General features: G+C 47.6%; 1 protein-coding gene across 1 annotated transcript in view; it reads left to right on the forward strand.

The window, feature by feature from the left end:
• Positions 1-20,200, forward strand: part of NOL11 (nucleolar protein 11) — a 57,286-nt gene extending 37,086 nt beyond the window's left edge. Inside the window, exons 15-18 of the mRNA XM_029599351.1 lie at positions 6,661-6,739; positions 8,552-8,644; positions 19,394-19,501; positions 19,741-20,200. Coding sequence (XP_029455211.1) covers positions 6,661-6,739; positions 8,552-8,644; positions 19,394-19,501; positions 19,741-19,857 — 397 coding nt within the window. The 3' untranslated portion in view covers positions 19,858-20,200. The remainder of the gene's footprint in view (positions 1-6,660; positions 6,740-8,551; positions 8,645-19,393; positions 19,502-19,740) is intronic.
• Positions 20,201-20,547: the final 347 nt, after the last annotated feature.

The following is a 20,547-nucleotide window of genomic DNA, read 5'->3' on the forward strand; positions in this document are numbered from 1 at the left end:
GCGAGTTTTAGTTGGTCTGGAACCTGCCCTTGTGTTAGGGAGCAGTTAATGATATCTGCAATAGGCTTTGAGGTGATGTTTGGAATGGATAAAAGCAGATTGGTGGGTATTGGGTCCAACGGATGTGAGGAGGGTTTGAGCTTCTTCAGGATGTTTTCAATTTCCAGAGATGATGGGGACTCAAAAGATTCTAGAGAAGAGTTTCGTTTGGGTGATGTAGTGAGTGGAGGGGGGGGTTCCTGGGTTCGAGGCGGTGAAAGGCTTGATGAGGTTAGCAATTTTTTTATGAAAATAGATGGCCAGCTCTGAGGCTTTGCTGTGTACTAGGTCATCTGCTATGGTAAGTGGGGATGGTTTCGTGAGAGATGAAACATAGGAAAACAAGGCTTTAGAGTCGAAAATGAAATGATGGATTTTCTTAGAGAAGAAATCTTTCTTAGATCTGTGTATGGCGTTCCTATAGGTGTTAAGTAGGGATTTATACGCTAATAAAGTTGAAGAGGAAGGGTTCTTTCGCCATCTGTGTTCTTTACTTCGCAAGTCCTGCTTAAGGGCCTTTAGTTCCGGGGTGAACCATGGTTTTCTGTTGTCCTGCGAAGGGTGTATAGTTTTTGTGATAGTTGGGCAGGATTGATCTGCAACTTTGCTAGTAATGTTGATCCAGGAAGTGGTAGCAGAATTGGCGTCCGTGAGCTCTAGTTGGGGTAGTTCCTTGGTGAGAAGGGAGCTGAGGTGGTCTGAGGAACATGGTTTCCGGAACTGGATTGTTGTTATAGGGAAGTGGGGAAGAGGGTGCTCTTTGATTTGCAGCATTGTGGAGATGATCTGGTGGTCTGACCAGGGGACTGGAACGCATGTCGGGTTGGTGAAAGAGGAGATGCCCTCATTTATGAAAATGAGGTCCAGAGAGTGACCTGCTTTGTGCGTGGGGCTTTTTACAATTTGTCTGAGGCCCAAGTGGGCGAGTGCGGTGAGAAGAATTTCACAGGGGACTGGGGTGAAGCGTCCACATGTAGGTTAAAATCTCCATCAGGTTGGATGGTTTGTCCGAGTTGAAATGTTTGGCAAAGAATTCTATCACTGGAGAAGGGTCCGAGTCGAGTTTTCCTGGTGGTGCGTAGATTAGGCTTAGTTGAAGATGCTCTGATTTGAAGAGGGCTAGTTCAATATTGTTTGAGATGATTGATTGATGCAGTGAAAAGCCGAGGTTCTTTTTTGCTGCTAGAAGTAGCCCTCCTCCTCTCTTCTTGAGTCTAGGGACTGAGAGGAGGTCGTATAGTTGAGTGGGGAGCTGATTCATTAACACTGTGTCTGTAGGTTTTAACCAAGTTTCTGTGACTGCACAGATATCAGGTTTAGCATGCTGGGCATGCTCAGTGTGCCAGTCAAAAGTTCTAGAAACTTTGACAGAAAAGTTTTCTGTGAAAGGGCTCCGTCCAGTGACATCACCCACATGTGAGGACTACATCCTGCTGTCCTGGGAGAACACCTGTTACAGGTAAGCAACTCTGCTTTCTAGTCCGTCCTGTATCAATTGCTGGCCTTTCTCCAATAGTCAACTATTTGTGTATAAAATGCATATTGAGAGTCTGCAAACAGAGCGGACTTACAGAACTCTCCATCTAAATTGCATACAGAGGTAAACACTATGCTGGTCCATTTCTCTGTGTCAGATAAATGTAAAATATCTCTCATAGTCCCTTTCTTGTTAACAAATGACAATATATCGCAAACTATTTTTGTGACAGGTGGTTTGAAAAGGGAGATTAGTATGAGGCTACATCTGGGACTTTTCTCTATTTTCTGCTTCTTTCTCTCCCCTCCCTGCCCCCACTCCCCCCCAAATCCAGCAGAAAACTAGGTATTGTTACTGCAGAGACGATGTGCAATTGAGAGGCTCAGATATAGCCCTTATTCAGTGTTACTCTGTGGGATGTGCCCTGGTCTCTCTTAATCATCACTTAATCAGTTGAAATCACAAAAAGAGAAGCCAAAAAGTTATTGAAATCACCAAGTATGAGAAATTTGCCATTTGTGAAAGACAGCATTTTATAACCATAAACACCATAAAATTATCATGTATTATGTCCAAAAGGCACTGTATAATTCAGAACACCTATAGGCTTCATAATCATTTTTTGAAGTCTCATTTTCATTTAAATTTTAGAAAAATTTGTAAAAGCTTACAAATCAAAGTCCCTCCAGTCACTTGGAAAAATACATAAATCTGATGCCTGTTGAGTGTCAGCACTCCCATGCCTGCCTCAGGGGGTTCTCAGAACATTCCTTACATTGGAGAAAACAGACTTGCTGTGTACGTGCACCAATAAAATTCTGCTGCACGAATGATCTTATTATTAAACTGACAGCTTATGCTTTCTAAGCAGGGACTAATGAGAAGAGCTTTCCTAGCGTGTAGCCAGGTGGACTCAGGACGAGTGGGTTATGTGCTCTTCTGCTAGCAAATGGGAGATGGAGTCAGATTTCAAGCTGACGTCACTCTAGATATACCCCTGCAGTAGCCTCAGCTCTTCAGTATCTCTCCGTCTCCTAGCAAATGCGGACACTATCCCACACACTAGAATAGTGTTAACAAATACAGAAAAGAAGAAAGGAAAAGAAAATTTACCTTAAAGATGATCGAGCCCCGCTCTCCTGCAGTGAAACCTAAGGGTCCCTCCCCCAGTTGAGAATTCCTGAGGTGATTTCCGGTATCCCTCAGAGGTGTGCCTTGGTCCAGTAGCCGGTTCCCGGCGTGGACTTAGCCCCCAGAGTGGCTGAAAGGCAGTAGTGAAGGTAAAGCCCTCTCCCCCCCGCAACTGGAGACCATCTCGGCACTCGATCGGTAAGCACCGAGACCAGGTTAGCAGAAAACTTTAAATTCAGGTCTCTGGTTTCTGAGGCTCGAATTGCTGTACCGATTCGATTTCCTTCCTGGCAAGGTAAAAACACCAATCAGGTTGAGCAGCCCTGGTTGAGCTAGGCCCCAATCCGGTGCAGGGGTCCACGTGGAGACCCTCGAGGGCGCCATCTTACACGCGGGGGGGGGGGGCATCGGCGCCATCATCCCTTCTCGACCAGCGGTATGCACGGGACAGGTCAGGCAGCCAATGCGCCTAACTTGTGTGCGTCTAATACAGCTGCACGCACAGTGGCGTGCATAACTGCACGCTCAACTACACGCACAGCCACATTTACAGCTGCATGCGCGCATTGAAGCTAGAGGCAATGGCACCGGCACACAAGAAGGCCAGAAGGCACTCTCTGCACAGCCTGCCACATAAGAGCTGCACAGCCTGAACTGGAGTCCTGCCTGTGCCAGCATTGCGAGGAAGCCCAGGGGAACCAAAGCCTGGTCCCTGACTGTCTGGGGATGGGTCCGGAACTGCTACAGACAATAGTTCCCCGGATCTATGCATCTCTGAGATGGCTTCTACGCTGACACGCCCTGGGATTAACATGGACCCAAGGATCTTCTCCTGGTTAGAATTTTTCCAGGGCCTGTAAGCCTTCGTTCAGGTGCAATCAGCCCCGGCTGCGCCCCGGGTTCAACCCTTGCCGGAAGCACAAGATCCTCCCGGCCCTGCTCGGATACCTCGAGACATGCCTCGCCTAACCAAGAATTTCCCAGACAGGGACCCAGGCGCCTCAGGTGATGGTGACTCCCTGGAAGAAGGAGAAATTCCTCCAGACCTGGAACCATACTGAACCATGCTTTGCTTCTTCCACAAGGATGAATTATCAGCCCTTGTTTCCCAGACTCTGAAGACTCTGGGTATTCCAGGCATGGACCCGTTGGCGGAACCAAAGAAGAACCCCCATCTTGGTGTCCCTTTGTAAAGCCTCATGCTACTTCCCAATGATGGAAGCCATCCAGGAACTGATTGACCTGGAGTGGGATGCCCCAGAGGCCAGCTTCAAAGGGGGTCGGGCCTTAGAAGCCCTATACCCTCTAGAACCAGCGACCAAGGAACACCTGCGTTTCCCGAAAGTGGATGCTATGGTCTGTGCCGTCTCAAAGCGAACAACGATTCCTGTTGAGGGAGGGGCTGTATTGAAGGATACTCAGGATAGATGATTGGAATCCATCCTTAAGCAGGCCTTCGACGCAACAGCAATGACACTGCAGATTGCTTCCTGCTGTGCACTGGTGGCACATTCCTGCTTGCTCTTCTCGAGAGAGGCAAATAACTCCGGAACGTTTACCAGTGAGACGATGGAACCTGCAGCAGCCTTCCTGATGGACGCAAGCTCAGACCTGGTGCGTACCTCAGCCAGAGGCGTAGCCTCAGTAGTGGCAGCCAGAAGACAACTATGGCTACGGAATTGGTCTGCTGACACGACATCTAAAGCAAATCTCACAAGAATGCCCTTTAAAGGATCTCTCTTGTTCGGAAGTGAATTGGAGAAGTTAGCCAGCAAATGGGGCGAATCCCCAGTGCCTCGGCTACCGGAAGATAGGAGTAAAAGATCTCAGCGTCCCTCGCCCAGAAGAGCCAAGGGCAGAGGCTCGCAATGCTTTAGACCCTACAGTAACTTGCAGTTCCAGGCACCTCATCCCTTCAGAAGGTCCCAGCCCTTTCGGAACCGACAGACCAAGAGAGGAGCAGGCCCGGGGGCAGGCTCCAGCCATGCACCACAATGAGAATGGGCCGACTCCTCCACAGGAAGAGGAAATAGGGGGTCGACTTGCCATCTTCTACCAAAGATGGGTCAAGATCACGTCGGAAAAATGGGTACTAAACATCATTCGAGAAGGCTACTCTCTGGAGTTCCGCAGCATCCCTAGAGACAAATCTATGATGTCACCCTGCCACTCCCACACCAAGAGACTGGCAGTGGAAGCCACTCTGACAAGACTACTCAGTCTGCAGGCAATAACTCTGGTTCCCACGCCTCAACAAAATACGGGGCGTTATTCCATCTATTTTATTGTTCCCAAGAAGGAAGGATCATTCCAACCCATCTTGGATCTCAAGAACATCAACCATCATCTGCGGATGCTACACTTCCACATGGAGACCCTTCGTTCCGTCATAATGGCAGTACAACCAGGAGAGTTTCTAACCTCCCTGGACCTCTCCAAAGCCTACCTTCACATTCCAGTCCATCAAGATCACCAGCGTTTTCTACTCTTTGCGATACTGGATCACCATTACCAGTTCCGAGCACTACCTTTCGGCCTAGCAACCGCCCCCAGAACATTCTCCAAAATTATGGTGGTCGTGGCGGCAACACTGAGGAAGGAAGGGACAACTGGCTAGGGAACCTCAATCTAGTATTAGACTTCCTAGCAGGGGCTTCCTTCAGACCAACGCGCAGGCTGTCACTGCGCCTCTTAACATTGAAGACTGTATTCCTGGTGGCAATATGTTCAGCTCGTCGCATCTCCGTACTACAGGCACTATCCTGTCAGGAACCATTCCTTAGGTTCACTCCTTCCTACTGAAAGTGGTCTCAGAGTTTCATTTGAACCAGGCCATCTCCGGATGAACATAAGGACTCGGAAGACTCATGCCTTCTTCACCACCTAAATGTCATCAGACTCCTGGTGCAATACCTGGAAAGATCGGAACCGGTACGCAAAAAGGATCGCTTTTCGTTCTCCACAGTGGAAAGAAGCAAGGAGAAGCGGCCTCGTGGGCGACCATAGCCCGCTGAATCAAAAAAGTAATCAGGGCAGCCTACATAGAAGCAGGAAAGCCCTTATCACTACAGGTTAAAGCTCATTCTACGAGGGCCCAGGAAGTTTCTTGGGCAGAAACCAAGCTGCTGTCGCCCGCTGAGATCTGTTGGGCGGCAACGTGGTCCTCCATACACACCTTCTCCAGGTTCTACCGCCTGGATGTTCAGGCCCGAGAAGACACAGCCTTTGCAAGGGCAGTATTGAGTGGGCCACGGGCAGCCTCCCGCCCTGTTCGGGAGTAGCTTTTTTACATCCCATTGGTCCTGAGTCCATCTGGCTACACGCTAGGAAATGGAGAAATTACTTACCTGATAATTTCGTTTTCCTTAGTGTAGACAGATGGACTCAGCGTTCCGCCCAAGGCTGCCCCAGAGAAGGAGAACCTTGGAAAGCGAACCTCGAGACTGAGCAAATACGGGTAAGCCGCTACCTACCCCTAGTTCAAGACACCCACAGTTTGTCTGGAGTTGGCGTTAATTGGTTGAGTGCACTCGTGTTCTCCAGTTTTGAAATCAGTTGAACCAGTTCAATCAAGTTAATTGAGCAAGATATATCCACAATGGCTTTTCGAAGAGAATACTGAAGAGCTGTTACTGCATGGGGTATATCTAGAGTGACGTCAGCTTGAGATCTGACTCAGTCTCCCATCTGCTAGCAGAAGAGCACAATACCCACTGGTCCTGAGTCCATCTGTCTACACTAAGGAAAACGAAATTATCAGGTTAGTAATTTCTCCATTATTCTAATTGGTTCTTTCAAAATAGAAAAATTAAAAAAAATTCAATATGCAAATATACTATTTCTTTCGGCATCTGCTTGGGGCACCACAGTTACTCTGCATTTCAAAGTTTGTGAATCCAAAATAGTTAAACTTTATTAGAAGCTTAGGCAGAATTTAAATACTTCGTGCTTCTTGTGAAGTTGTGTTCGCTTCTGAAGTTGTTTTTTTTTTTTTCCTTGACTAGCGTACTTAGAAATGCAATTCTTATTTCAGCTTATAGTGACACATTTCTTTTACCTCCTCTGAAAGACCTATCAGCTCAACAAGTCCTTGTAAGCACCTTTGTATAATTTTTACTCAAGTCCAGGCTGGGCTTAACACAGTCTGGATTTAAATTGTTGCAGCATATTGGGCTGCCTGAAGCCAAAAATGTATAGACTTTTAGTGGGCAATTTTCATTCAATTTTCCCTGATTATTGGCTTTTGAAAACTGCCCTGTCCTTACCTCCCTAAAAAGGTATACACGGGGATCCGCACCCCAGGTGATTTTATGTGGGTGAAGTGTTCCCCGGGACATGTTTAGGAAATAATGTGCATTATTTCATAAGGAAAAATGTATCCACAGACAAAACAGGGTGCAAATCTCATTGGGTACTTGTTTTTTCACCAGGACAGTTTGTTTTTAAAGAGAAAGAATGCTTGTACTTTCCTTTTGAAAACTACTACAAAGCTCATGGGTAAAAGTGCCCAAGAATTGTGCAACAATGCGGGCAGATTTGAAAATTACCCCTTTTTAAATAATCAAAAGCTAAATTTTAAAAGGCCAGCACACGCGCTGTTCCTGGCATGCGCACATGGATGCAACGATTTTATAGCATGCGTGCGTCATCGCATATATATTTTAAAATAACGATGCCCACACACACATATGCGTCCGATTTTGTATCAACGTGCGCGGGGGGGGGGGGGGGGAATTTTTGTAAACACCATGCAGTGATGCGAGCAGGCCTACTCCAGTTCTCTCCCAGTCCACTCCAAATAAGGAGCGGACTGGGAGGGAACTTTTCTATCCCCTTACCTAGCCTTCCTCCCTTTTCCCTTCTACTCCCTGACCTTTAAACCCTACCTATCTACCCTAGATTTTTTCGTTTAACAACTTACCTGCCCCTTTTGGCTCTGCCTGCACTTTTGCGCATGACCGGGCTGTTTCTAAAATGCGCTTGGCGCGGTCACACACACATCTGCAGGGATTTGTGCACACCGGTGATTAAACATTTATCCTTAAATGTTTAATGCAATTGTTTCTGCAGTAATTTTACTTTTTTTTTAAAATGTATACTGTCACTTGTATCTGTTTTATAAAGGCTATATAAATTAGTTGTAAAAATAGATCATAAAAATGAAATGATCTTAGCATCAGTTCAAATGGCATGATTTTAGACCCTTAATGGAAATGGAAAACTATGGAAGAAAATCTGGAGATGAAAACAGCAGCAAATTAAAGGCATTTTGTAGGCTTCAGATCTGATTATTGTCTAATACAAGTTGTGAGTCGAGTCATATAGCCCATGACACTACCAGGAATAGTGGCTTCAGTTATACATGGTTCATGCATTTAGAAATTCTGTGTTGCTCTATTACACTGATTAGATTTAGCTGATGGGAAAATAGAATTATTTTTTATTTAATCTTGTCATGCAGCAAAAGGTTGTAAAGGTTTTGCAGTCATTTTTTTTAGGATAATAATCCCAATCATTTTTTTTAAGGGGGATGCTTTTGTATTTAAAAAAAAAAAAAAAATTGCTAGGAATGTTCCAGACAATAAAAAGAGGGATTAATAAACTATATTCCAGCCAATTAGAGAACGCTTGGAATCTAACTGAACTTTCTATTTATTTTTAGAATCTATAATAAAATACTCAGTTTTACTGAAGGGGAAATTCATATCAAGGCTTTTTTGTATTTGTTACACTAGTTTCAGAAGTTTAGACTGAGATCTTGACAGATCTTGTTTAAATCAGTGCAGTTTCAGTGGCTCACTTAACACCTTATTTTTATGGCATTACACTCAATGTTAGCACTATGGAATTGCTCTGAGAATAGACTTATATAAGCCGTGTTTGATTCCTTCTCTACCCCTACAGCTGTTCCTCCAGTACCTGCAGTATCTCTATGTGAAATGTAGTGAAAATGTTAGCACGTCTCTTCCAGGAGTAGATGTTCCTACTATAAACCAGGTGAGGAAGATGTTAATGTCGCTGGGCTGACCATAGTGTGAGTGCGGTTATTGCATGCCTAACGCTTTGGTTATTGCTAAGTCATGGCTGAGGATTTTCTGCTTGTGAGTAATTTTACGCAGTGGCTTTTGGTGTAGGATGCTATATAAAAAAAACTTTCTGGAAAAAGATCCAGCCAATGGATTTGACAAACAGCATCATGTAATTGTCAGTGCTTCAATTAATCACCCGAGGGAGTAGCCGGTGGCAAAGCAATAGTGACACTGTTCATTAAACATGCTATAAAAAGTTTAGGTATTGGTTTATAATCTGTGTACAATGGAATGCCTTATGTATCTGACATTCCCTGTACGTACCAGTATCAGCCCAGATGGTGGGTTATGTCCCCCGTCCAGCAGATGGAGTCAGATCAAAGTTCCGAGGGAGTTGCCACATAAGCCTGCACCCCTCTATGTCCCTTCAGTATCTTTCTGATTCCAGCAGATAGGAGCAGGGGAACATCAGTTCCCCAGTACATGGGCTGAGTGTAGGATTTCTTCTCACTTTTGCCTTTTTTGTTAACTATACTTTTTGTTGAGGAATCAAGTTCTCATTTTAAAAAAAAAAAAAAAGTTCAGTTTTTTCTTAGGGAGAGCCCTATTGGCTGGCTCCCTTAGGGGCACTTACGGACAGGTCTGTTGCTTTATTTCTTTTCTGTCTGCCTTGTCCTTTACTACTGCTTTGGCTTTGTAGATGGGGTAAGTGTCCTTTGTTTATTTGCTTTCTCAGCCTTTCTTCCAGGACTTGCGCTGCACCGCTGGGGTGCACGTTGGTGGCACCAACCTCTTCTTCCCCCGTCGGAGGCTTCCCGACCCACAGCCCCGCGATGTCACATTCCCCGGGGCCACTGCTGTTGTCCGCTGGGAAGTCACATTCCCCGGCCGGTGTTTTGGGCTTTAGTCGGTGGGATGGAGTCTATAGCAGCTCCGGAGCACACTTGGCGCTCGCTGCGCCTCGATCATCAGCTCCCGCGCTTCCCCTCTTCCCTCCCCCCCCCCCCCCCCCCCCCACGCGGCATGCTGAGACTTTCAACATGCGCCACATGTGGGCGCCACGGGGGCCAGCTCTCCCGAGATGGATTTTGCACAGACTGCCTCCCCGGTGGGGAGAGCAGTTCGAGGCAGGGGGGTGGCTCCGGCGTGCGAAGTCAGGACCGCAGCGGTGGACAGCAGTCTGCCCCGATCCCACTGAGCGCGGGAATGGCGGCCATTTTGCGGCAGGACCTGGCTGACTCCAAAGCCTTGGAAAGGGAAGGGGAGCCCTCTGTTTCAGTTCTGCCACCAGTTTTGGACCCCGTGCGGCCAGCAATCACTTTGCATCAGTCGGGGGAGCCCCTGACCAGACACTCCCCCCCTCCCCCCCCCCCAGACCCACCGGCGTTTTCCCCGGAATTCGTCATGTTGATGCATAATGCCTTTTTGGCCAGGCTCTCCCAGCCCCTGGATCTTCTTCCTGGGCAACCCCCCCCAAGCTGATACGCACGGATTCCCTCCCTGGGAGAGTCCTACCCCAGGGCACTGGCCCTCTGGGGGGGCCCATCTCCACACACCCTGGCCTTGCCTAGCGGCTACCCTCTGACACAGGGGGGGGGGACTCGGTCACGGATCCCGGCGGGGATGACCCTTTGTCAGCCCAGCTGGAAGGGGATGACCCCCGAGTCTTGGGTATTTTCCAGAAGGATGAGCTAGATGACCTGATCCCACATATCCTGCAGGAGCTGGACCTGGATGCTCCACCTGGTCTCTCGACGGCCCCATGAGTTTTCACCAAGGTCATGGTGGTGGTAATGGCTGCTCTTCGCCAGGAGGGTATTTTGGTGCACCCTTACCTGGACGACTGGCTCATCTGAGCGAAATCCTTGAGCCAGGGTTATCAGGCGGTCGACAGAGTGATACAACTTCTTCAGTCCCTTGGGTGGATCATCAACTTCGCTAAAAGCAGCCTCATTCCATCACAGTCATTGGACTTCCTGGGCACGAGATTCGACACGGCGGTGGGCAAGGTTTTCTACAGCCGGAGCGGGCATAGACGTTGCAAGATCAAATACAGCACTTCTCTGCTCTCTCTCCACCCACAGCGTGGGATTATCTTCAAGTACTGGGTTCCATGGCATCAACTATAGATCTGGTACCCTGGACCTTCGCACATCTACGTCCACTACAGAGAGCCTTGCTTTCTCGCTGGAAACCGGTCTCACAAGAATTTCAGGCGATTCTCCCGATTCCACAGACAGCCGTAGATAGTCTCCACTGGTGGCTAGACCCACAGAACTTGGCTCAGGGGATATCCTTGGAGTCTCCGGATTGGATAGTGGTCACGACAGACACCAGCCTCTCGGGTTGGGGAGCAGTCTGCCAGACGAGGTCCCTTCAGGGACAGTGGACGAAAGCTCAGGCACGGTGGCCCATCAACCACCTGGAAACCAGAGCGGTCCGCCTAGCCCTGAAAGAGTTCCTGCCCCTCGTTCGCCATCAAGCGGTCAGGAAACTCTCGGACAACGCGACCACGGTGGCGTATATAAACCACCAGGGAGGCACGAGAAGCTGACACGTCTCCCTGGAAACGGACAAACTCATGGCATGGGCGGAACTATATTTGATCCAATTGGCGGCCTCACACATCGCCGGGGTGGACAACATACAGGCGGATTTCCTCAGCCGTCAACATCTAGACCCCGGAGAGTGGGAACTCTCGGAGGAAACGATGCACCTGATCGTTCACCGTTGGGGGACTCCTCATGTAGACCTCATGGCGACAGCCCGCAGTGCGAAGGCCCCTCACTTCTTCAGTCGCAGAAGAGAACACGGAGCGGAGGGCATCGATGCTCTAGTACTGCCGTGGCCCCATCATCTCCTCCTTTGTTTTTCCTCCCTGGCCTCTAGTGGGCAGGGTATTAAGAAGAATCGAGAACCACCAAGGCACAGAGATTCTGGTGGCTCCGGAGTGGCCTTGCCGCCCATGGTTTGCAAACCTACTCAACCTGGCGGCGGACAGGCCTCTGCGCCTCGGGCATCTTCCACAACTTCGTCGTCAAGGTCCAGTATTTTTCGACGCAGCTCGCTTCTGTCTTGCGGCTTGGCTTTTGAGAGGCGCAAATTGAGACGCCGAGGTTATCCGGAGGCAGTGATTTTGACGCTTCTTCGCGCACGGAAGACGTCCACCTCCGTCGCCTACGTCCGGGTGTGGAAGGTTTTCGAATCTTGGTGCACGGCGCATGCTAAAAACCGGAGTACACCTCGGTGACACAGATTCTCTCGTTTCTGCAGGCTGGTTTGGAGAAGGGGTTAGCCTAAAACTCTCTTCGTGTACAGGTTGCGGTCTTAGGAGCTTTGCTTCGCCGAGGGACAGAGATTCCACTTTCGTCTCATCCGGATGTCGTTCATTTCCTTAAGGGAGTAAAGCATTTGAAGCCACCGCTCCAAGCTCCTTGCCCCTCTTGGAGCCTTAACCTAGTGCTACGGATCTTCGGGGGCGAGCCTTTCGAACCTTTATGGACTGCTGCTCTCAAGGACCTCACTCTCAAGACTTTTTTTCTGGTGGCCATTTGTTCGGCCCGTCGGGTCTCTGAACTACAGGCGTTATCCTGCAGGGAACCGTATCTTCGTTTTACCGACTCTGGGGTCATCTTGTGCACAGTACCCTCGTTTCTACCCAAGGTGGTTTCTACTTTTCACCTGAATCAGACAATGGAACTGCCTTCCTTTTCATCAATTGACTCTCGGGACCTCCGCAAACTCTGTTAAGCGCTGCCTGATGCGTTATTTGCAAGTAACCAACGATTTTAGGCTCTCGGATCACCTCTTCGTCCTTTGGTCCGGTCCTAAGAAGGGACACCTGGCTTCTAAGACAACAATCGCCCGCTGGCTGAAGGAAGCCATTGCGTCAGCTTACATTGGAGTGGGGAAACAACCTCCTCCACTGGGGGTCCGGGCTCACTCCATCCGTGCCCAGGCGACCTCCTGGGCGAAGAGTCGGTCGGTCTCGTCGCAGGAAATTTGCAGGGCGTCCACCTGGAAGTCACTGCATACCTTTGCTCGCCACTATCGTCTGGATGTTCAGTCATTGACTTCTGGGTCATTTGGCGACAGGATCATTTGAGCAGAGCTATCTATGGCCCACCCTCAGTAGGGAAGCTTTGGTACATCCCACCATCTGGACTTATCCTGGTACATACAGGGAAAAGAAAATTATTCCTTACCTGCTAATTTTCATTCCTGTAGTACCATGGATCAGTTCAGACGCCCTCCCTCAGGCTGGTGGGGTTTTTGACAGGGGATCTGCTGCTCAATTGGTCTTATGTTTTTGCCCTCTTGGGTAGACCTCTTCCTCCTTTCTGTGGAGCTGTTTCATACAGTTCTGTTGGCAAGTTGCCATTGGACAACAGTTTTCCAGTTACAATTACAGCTTAAGGTTCTAGTTTTATGCTAACTGAGTTTTACTTGATCCCTCCGTTTTTCCTTCTTGTTTATGGCTTTGATAGTCTAGTTACTGAAGGGACATAGAGGGGCACAGGCTTATGTGGCACCTCCCTTGGAACTTTGATCTGACTCCATCTGCTGGACGGGGGACATAACCCACCGTCTGGACTGATCCATGGTACTACAGGAACGAAAATTAGCAGGTAAGGAATAATTTTCTTATTTGACTGTTTTTCAGTTGCACCTTTCCAAACTTGAATTATATACCTGCCATTCCCTGTACGTACCTGGATCAGTCCAGACTTCTGGGTTTATTCATCCCTGCCAGCAGATGGAGGCGGAGAAAAATTCACTGACACTGCTTTATAATACCGGGTGCCACCTGCCGTTACTCAGTATTTCTCTGTCTCTGGTGCATAAACCTGCAATTCTGAGGTCTGGTGAATTTTTTCTTTTTGGGAGTGAGCCTTTCCTCCCAAGGGTGTCTGGGTCCTGGTGGATCCTTCCTTGTTTGGTTGATGTGGACAAGCTGGAGGTAGGTGACTTTTTTGTATGCTCGCTCCGTTAGTCCGTGGGGTATAAATCTGGTGGTCCAGATTCCCTCCCCTTCACGAGGCTGCTCAGGGCGGCTGTTATCTGTTTTTCTTTTATCAGCTTGCCTTCCTTTCTTTCTTTAAATTTCTGGTTTCAGTCTCCTTATTTCTCTTTGACTTTTGCTGAACCTGAGCTGGACAGCTCCGTGTTCTCTACAGAGGAGAGGCTGTCTTGCGGGCGGCTCTCTCCCTCCAGTCCCTGTTTGTAGCGGGTGTGCAGCTCAATTTTTTACTCCTGTTCGCATTTTTTTGGGGCTCAGCTGGGGGGGGGAAATGTTTCCCGCCGGTTTCAGCATGGTTCGCGGTTCTGTTTGCCGCAAGTGTAGTGCAGGATTGGCGCAGCTCAGCCACTTTAGTTTATGTGCAGCCTGCGTTTTGGGGGGAGACGGTCCGTCGAAGACTCCAGCGACCGCGAGAGGCAGGAATCGTCCTTCAGGCTCTCCCCCAAGGGTTTCTGTGAAGCACCAATATGAGGACCACAGAAAGCCTCAGATTTCCTCCGATTCTGGAATGGCGGCCATTTTGGCTTCCCCAGCAGTGCGGTCTGTTCAGATGAACGACAGGGGAGATTTGCCTCTGCATCTTACTCCAGCCCACCTGACCATGATAGAGGGTCTAGGGGGGGTGGGGAGTGGGGCAAATGAAGCAGTGCACTTAGATGTGCCAGTGCCTGCATCCACAGACACTGCACCTTACAGCTCTCTCAGGCTCCTCAGGCCTTTTCTGCTGATTTTTGTTCTCCTGCTGCATGAGGCATATTTAGCTCAGCAGGCAGGTTTAGGTAGCCAGTCTCACTCTCTTGGGGGGGGTCAGAGAGGCACTCCAGGGCCTGAGCAATCACGACGTTGGAACCCTCCACTGGGACAGCGTTCACGGCGTCCTGGGTTTCTTAAGGCAGACTTTGTTGGATCTCAGGAGTATCCTGGGACGCAGGAGGCCTTATTGCAGGATTAGGTTATTGATCTAGGTAACGTCGGCGTATCTCAAGGAGATGATCTAGATAATCTTCCATCTTGGAGTATGATGACCCTAAAGTGCTCCGCTTGTTCCGGAAGGAGGAGTTAGGCCCTTTGATTCCTGAGTTTTGGAGGAACTAGGGCCGAAACTCCCACAGGGTGACTCAGATATGGAAGGTGCGGATCCGGTTCTGGATGGGCTTTGAGCTTTCCCGCAAGCTTTTCCCTATCATAAGTCAGTGAAAAAGATGGTGAATTGAGAATGGGGAGCGCCTGACTCTGGCTTGAGAGTGGGAAGGGCGATGGCTAAGCTGTGTCCCTTACTGGAACAGACATTGGAGCTCTTTTCCCTTCCAAAACTGGACAAAGAAGACTTCTATCCCTGTTGCAGATTCCGCAGCATTGAAGGATGTTCAAGACCGGAAGTTGGAAATTCAGCTCAAAAGGATTTTTGAGGTATCTGCCCTGAGTCTTTGGGCGGACATCTGCTCCAGCTTCTTGCAAAGGGCTTGTCTGAGCTGGGGTCAACAACTTCAGGACGGACAGGAAAATTCGGGTGTCAAAGCAGATAAGCAACTGACGCCTCCAAGCGCTCTGCTTTGTGGCAGATGCCTTGTATGACTTGGTCAGAACTTCCTCCCGTATTATAGGTTCCATGGTTTCACCCGGCAGTATTGTGGTTATGCACTGGTCGGCAGATGTTTTGTCTAAATCTCGTTTAGGCTCTCTGCCTTTTAAGGGGCGCCTCTTGTTTGGTGAGGATCTGAAGCACTTGAAGGACCTAGGTGAGGATAAGATGCATACATTGCAGGAGGATAAGCCTAAGGGCAAGCAGCCTTTTCAATCTAGGTTGCATTTTCGGGATATTAGGCGGTCGCGTCAGGTGAGAGGAGCCCTAGCCTTGCAAAAGCAGTTCTCTTCTCGAGATCAGTCCTGGGGGCAGTACTTTCAAGGCAGTTGACAGCTATTCAGAGCTTCTTCCAATAGTGGGGCCACTGGAGCCAAATCCTCACAATGAGGTAAAGCTGGGCTGCTCCGCCATTCCTTTTGTATGGGGTCTTCTAGCACGATTTTACGGGGAGTGGACCAAGATCACTCAGGATCAGTGGGTCCTCAGCATAATAAGAGACAGTTATGCATTAGAATTTGCTCAGCCCATTCGCATCTTGTTTCTAGTCCCCCGTCCCCCCCTCAGGTCATTGGAAAAGCATCGGGCAGTCCAGGGGACTTTGAATAGGTTATGGGCCTTAGGAGCAGTGGTTCGAGTTCCGCAGAGCGAATGAAGCAAAGGTCGGTATTCCATCTACTTCGTAGTTCCAAAGAAAGAAAGCTCTTTTCGCCCATTCTGGATTTAAAATGGGTAAATGAGGTGCTGAACGTTCCAAGGTTTCAGATGGCAACTCTGAGGTCAGTAATCGCAGTGAAGCACAAGGACAAGTTCCTGTCTTCTTTAGATCTGACGGAGACCTACCTACATATTCCCATTCATTCAGATCACCAGCAGTTCCTGAGGTTCATGGTACTGGGTCAGCATTTCCAGTTTCAGGCTCTCTCCTTTCAGCTGGCTGCAGCATCCCGCACATTCACCAAGGTAATGGTGGTGGTGGCGGTGTTGCGGCATGAAGGGGTCTTGGTGCACCCTTATCTAGACGATTGGTTCATCAGAGCAAAGTCGGAAGTCGCTTGTCGTGCGGTAGTGCAGAAGGTAATCACCACCCTAGAATCTCTAGGCTGGGTAGTGAATTTGGCAAAAAGCCAGCTGATACTGTCTCGGACCCTAGACTACTTGGGGGCTCAGTTCGACATGCTGAAGGGCAAGGTGTACCTCTTGGAGGAGAGAGCTGCAAGTTACAGGCGCAAGTCGGCGTCTGTTGGCCTTGCAGGTTCCCAGAGCTTGGGATTTTTTGCAGGTTCTTGGCTCGATCTCAATGCTGGAGTAGGTGCCTTGGACTTTTGTGCATATGAGACCGCTACAGAGAGCTCTGTTGGCACAGTGGAATCCGTTGTTGGAAGGGTTTTATATGCCCGTCTTGCTTTATGGTCATTCGCGGGACAGTCTGGCTTGGTGGCTGCAGTCGTCCAATCTGGTCTGTGGGGTCAATCTGGAGGTCCCAGATTGGCTAATTCTTACTACCAATGCCAGTCTTTCTGCTTGGGGAGCAGTATGCCAGCGACTGTTGGCCCAGGGTGTTGGGTCGGCAGAAGAAGCATATTGGTGTATCAGTCTCTTAGAGACCAGAGCAGTACGGTTAGCGTTGCTTGTTTTTCTACCATTGGTTCAACTCCGCTTGGTAAGGGTCTTGTCAGACAATGTGATGATTGTGGCATATATCAATTGGCAGGGAGGAACCAAGAGTCATGCGGTGGCCCAGGAAGCTCAGGTGTTAATTCTTTGGGCAGAGCAGCACTTGATTCATGTAGCGGCGTCTCATATCACAGGGGTCAAAAACATCCAAGTGGATTTTCTAAGTCGCACAACGCTAGATCCAGGGGAGTGGGAGTTGTCCGAGGCAGCAATGTAGCTCATCTGAGAGAGGTGGGGCTGTCCCCATGTGGATCTAATGGCGACGCGTCTCAATGCAAAGGCAACTCATATTTTCAGTTGAAGATGGGAGTACAGGGCCAAAGGGGTCGATGCTCTGGTCATACCCTGGCTTCAAGGGGTTCTTCTTTACATATTTCCCCCTTGGCCTCTGATAGGCAAAGTGTTTCATCGGATAAAGAAATACCCGGGAGAAGTGGTGTGAGTGGCCTCATCGACCATGGTTCGTAGATCTGGTCAACATGGCAGTGGAAGGACTGTTACGCTTACGTCATCTTCCTCGGCAGGGCCCCATATTTTCAGACCAGGCAGATCGCTTTTGTCTAATGGCCTGGCTTTTGAGAAGTGGCATTTGAGACGAAGAGGGTACCCAGAGGCAGTCATAACTACTCTTCTGCAAGCTAGACGGACGTAGACTTCATTGTTGTATATCCGAGTCAGGAAGATCTTTGAGGCGTGGTGTATAACTAATGAAGTACAGGCCTTACAGTCTTCGGTGTCTCAGGTTTTATCTTTCCTTCAGGAAGGTTTGATCAAAGGCTTAGCTTTCAACTCCCTCAGAGTACAGGTAGCGGCTCTGGCTTGTCTACGTGGTTAGAGTTGAGGGTCACACGTTGTCCTCTTACCCCGATGTGGTTAAGAGGGGTTTGAGGGGTTAAGAATTTGTGCCCTCCGGTTAGGAGAGTTTGTCCATCCTGGAACCTTAATCTCATTCTCAGAGGTTTGTGTGAGCTACCTTTGAACCTCTCCGCAGAGTGACTCTTAAGGATTTGACCTTGAAGATTGTTTTCCTGGTAGCCATTTGTTCTGCGAGGAGAATCTGAGTTGCAGGCGTTATGCCGTGATCCATTCTTTCAGATCTCGGACTCAGAAATGTCCTTGTAAAAATACAAATTTCAAGAAATGTCCTTGTAGATGGTTCCCTCATTTCTTCCCAAGGTGGTATCGACTTTTCATGTTAATCAAATGGTGGAGTTTCTGGCTTTCCCAGAATTGGATGCTTTTGCGCCTCATGGGCGGGAGCTTAGACTGTTGGACATCCGTAGGACTTTGCTGAGGTATCTCAAGGTAATGAATGATTTTAGGAGATCTGTTCATTTTATGGAGTGGTGTGAAGAAAGGTACCCAGGCTTCCAAAGCTACCATTGTGAGGTGGCTTAAGGAGGCTCAATAGCCTCCTTAAGCCATACATTCTCAAAGGCCATCAAGTGCTTGACGGTTTAAGAGCTCACTCTACATGTTCTCAGACAGATTCATTGGCGGAGGCCCAATTGGTTTCACCACAGGAAATTTTTAGGGCGGCGACTTAGAAGTTGCTGCATATGATTGTAAGGCACTGTATTCTAGATGTAGGGGATCTGGAGTCTCAGTTTTTGGCAAGAGTGTCTTGCGAGCGGAACTCTCCAGGTCCCACCCTAAGTAGGTAGCTTTGGTGCATCCTAGGAGTCTGGACTGATCTGGGTAAGTACAGGGAAAGGAAAATTGGTTCTTACCTGCTAATTTTCGTTCCTGTAGTACCACAGATCAGTCCAGAACCTGGAGGTGGAGAGTCTTCCGCTCAGCTATAATCTTTTTGGTACAAATTTTTAAGATTATGGAATACAGACTCGTTGGAAGACTTTTTTCAAGGTTGTATAAGTTTTTACAGGTTTTACAAGTTTTGAAAGTGTTTTGTGCTTGGTACAGATCAATACTGAGGAACTGCAGGTGGCACCAGGGATTATGAAGCAGTGTCAGTGAAACTTTCTCTGTCTCCATCTGCTGGCAGGGATGAATAAACCCAGGAGTCTGGACTGATCCGTAGTACTATAGGAACTAAAATTAGTAGGTAAAAAACAATTTTCCTTCAGCTTCTCTACTGCAAATTTATCACTTGTGATGGTTTTCCCAGTTTGTTTTATCTTTTTATATTTTGCAGTTATGTTCTACATATATTGGGGGATATGTTTGGTAAATAGTTAAATTAAAAAAAAAATTTGGACAAAATCTGAGTGAAGAGTTTCCTAAAGAATACTTCTGTCAGTACAGGGGATGAGTGATTAGTACAAGGTATACAAATACAGTATGTAAGGGAATTCCCTTTCCCAAGGAGCTTATCACTTATCAAAATTTGTGGGTGATAATGGATCATATTAACATCTTTAGAAACATTTGAAGTAGTCCTTGATATAATACCTGCCTCTTTCTACTTCTGCTTTCAGATTATGGATTGGATGTCCCTTCTGCTGGATGCGCATTTTACTGTCGTTGTGATGTTGCCAGAAGCAAAAGGATTACTCACTAATCTGCATAAATTTGTGAGAGCCCAGGTATGCTATTTAACTTTCTCACAGTAGGAGCTAATAAAATATTGAAATGATCTGAGATTTTAAAAAAATAAAATATATATATATATATATAAGTGTTTGGGGAGTAATTTCTATCACCTGAGGTCTAATGCATGCTTATTTCTTAGGGAATTTGTTGTTTTGTTTGGGTTTTTTTGTTTTTTGGGCGGGGTTGCATTCTTGGATGCAAACTTCATAATCCTTATCTGTGTATTTTTCAGGTGAAATTTTACAGTGAACTCAACAAGATTGAAGGGAGTTTGCAAGAGCTGCAAAATGCCAAATATCAGCAGAAATATTCTGGACTGTATTCCATAGAAGTGTTGGAGCTTATCTAAAGGAACCTGGCATTGGTCTCCATAAACAACTTTGTGTGTCTATTGTCTTAGATGGAGTTTCACCTTCTTCCTTGGTTATAGTCAAGAGCTCATTGCACTTCCTGTTAGTGTCGAAGTTTTAATCTATGCTGGTGTTGTGGCATCACAGACACTTGATATGGTAATATGTAAAAACATGATTGCCCAAGGATAATACGTTCAAAGTAAATATATGGACACTGATTTCATTTTAAGCAGACTGTAAATTGTTGTGGTAAAACACAGTTTCATAAGTGCTGTGCTGTAAAATGTATTCTGTAAAGGACTTATTGATATCTATAAAACAAGATATATTTTTGCCATAGTTTCTTCTTGATTTTGAAAAGGAATTTTGTGCCTTGACTACTAGTATAGTAGATGTCAGCCAATTAGGATTACTTAGACTTTCAGTTGTTCCCTGCTCCCCTCTCCCCCCACCACTCATGATCACACATCTCTTCTGCGTTCTCCATCTGTCCAAACATGTTTTGAGTCCTGTTTTGGTTACTATTCACTCTTCTGCTCAGCCATTCTAAGTATCCATAACTTTTCTCGATAAAGAAGTATTTCCTTAGTCTCCCTCCTGAATGCCTTGACACACACGCAATTTGATGGCAGTCTCCTGTTTCACACTAACACTGTAGAAATAGCATAATCTTGACTTAGATTTGA

Source organism: Rhinatrema bivittatum, chromosome 4 (assembly GCF_901001135.1).
Source record: "Rhinatrema bivittatum chromosome 4, aRhiBiv1.1, whole genome shotgun sequence".
NCBI classification, from domain to species: domain Eukaryota; kingdom Metazoa; phylum Chordata; class Amphibia; order Gymnophiona; family Rhinatrematidae; genus Rhinatrema; species Rhinatrema bivittatum.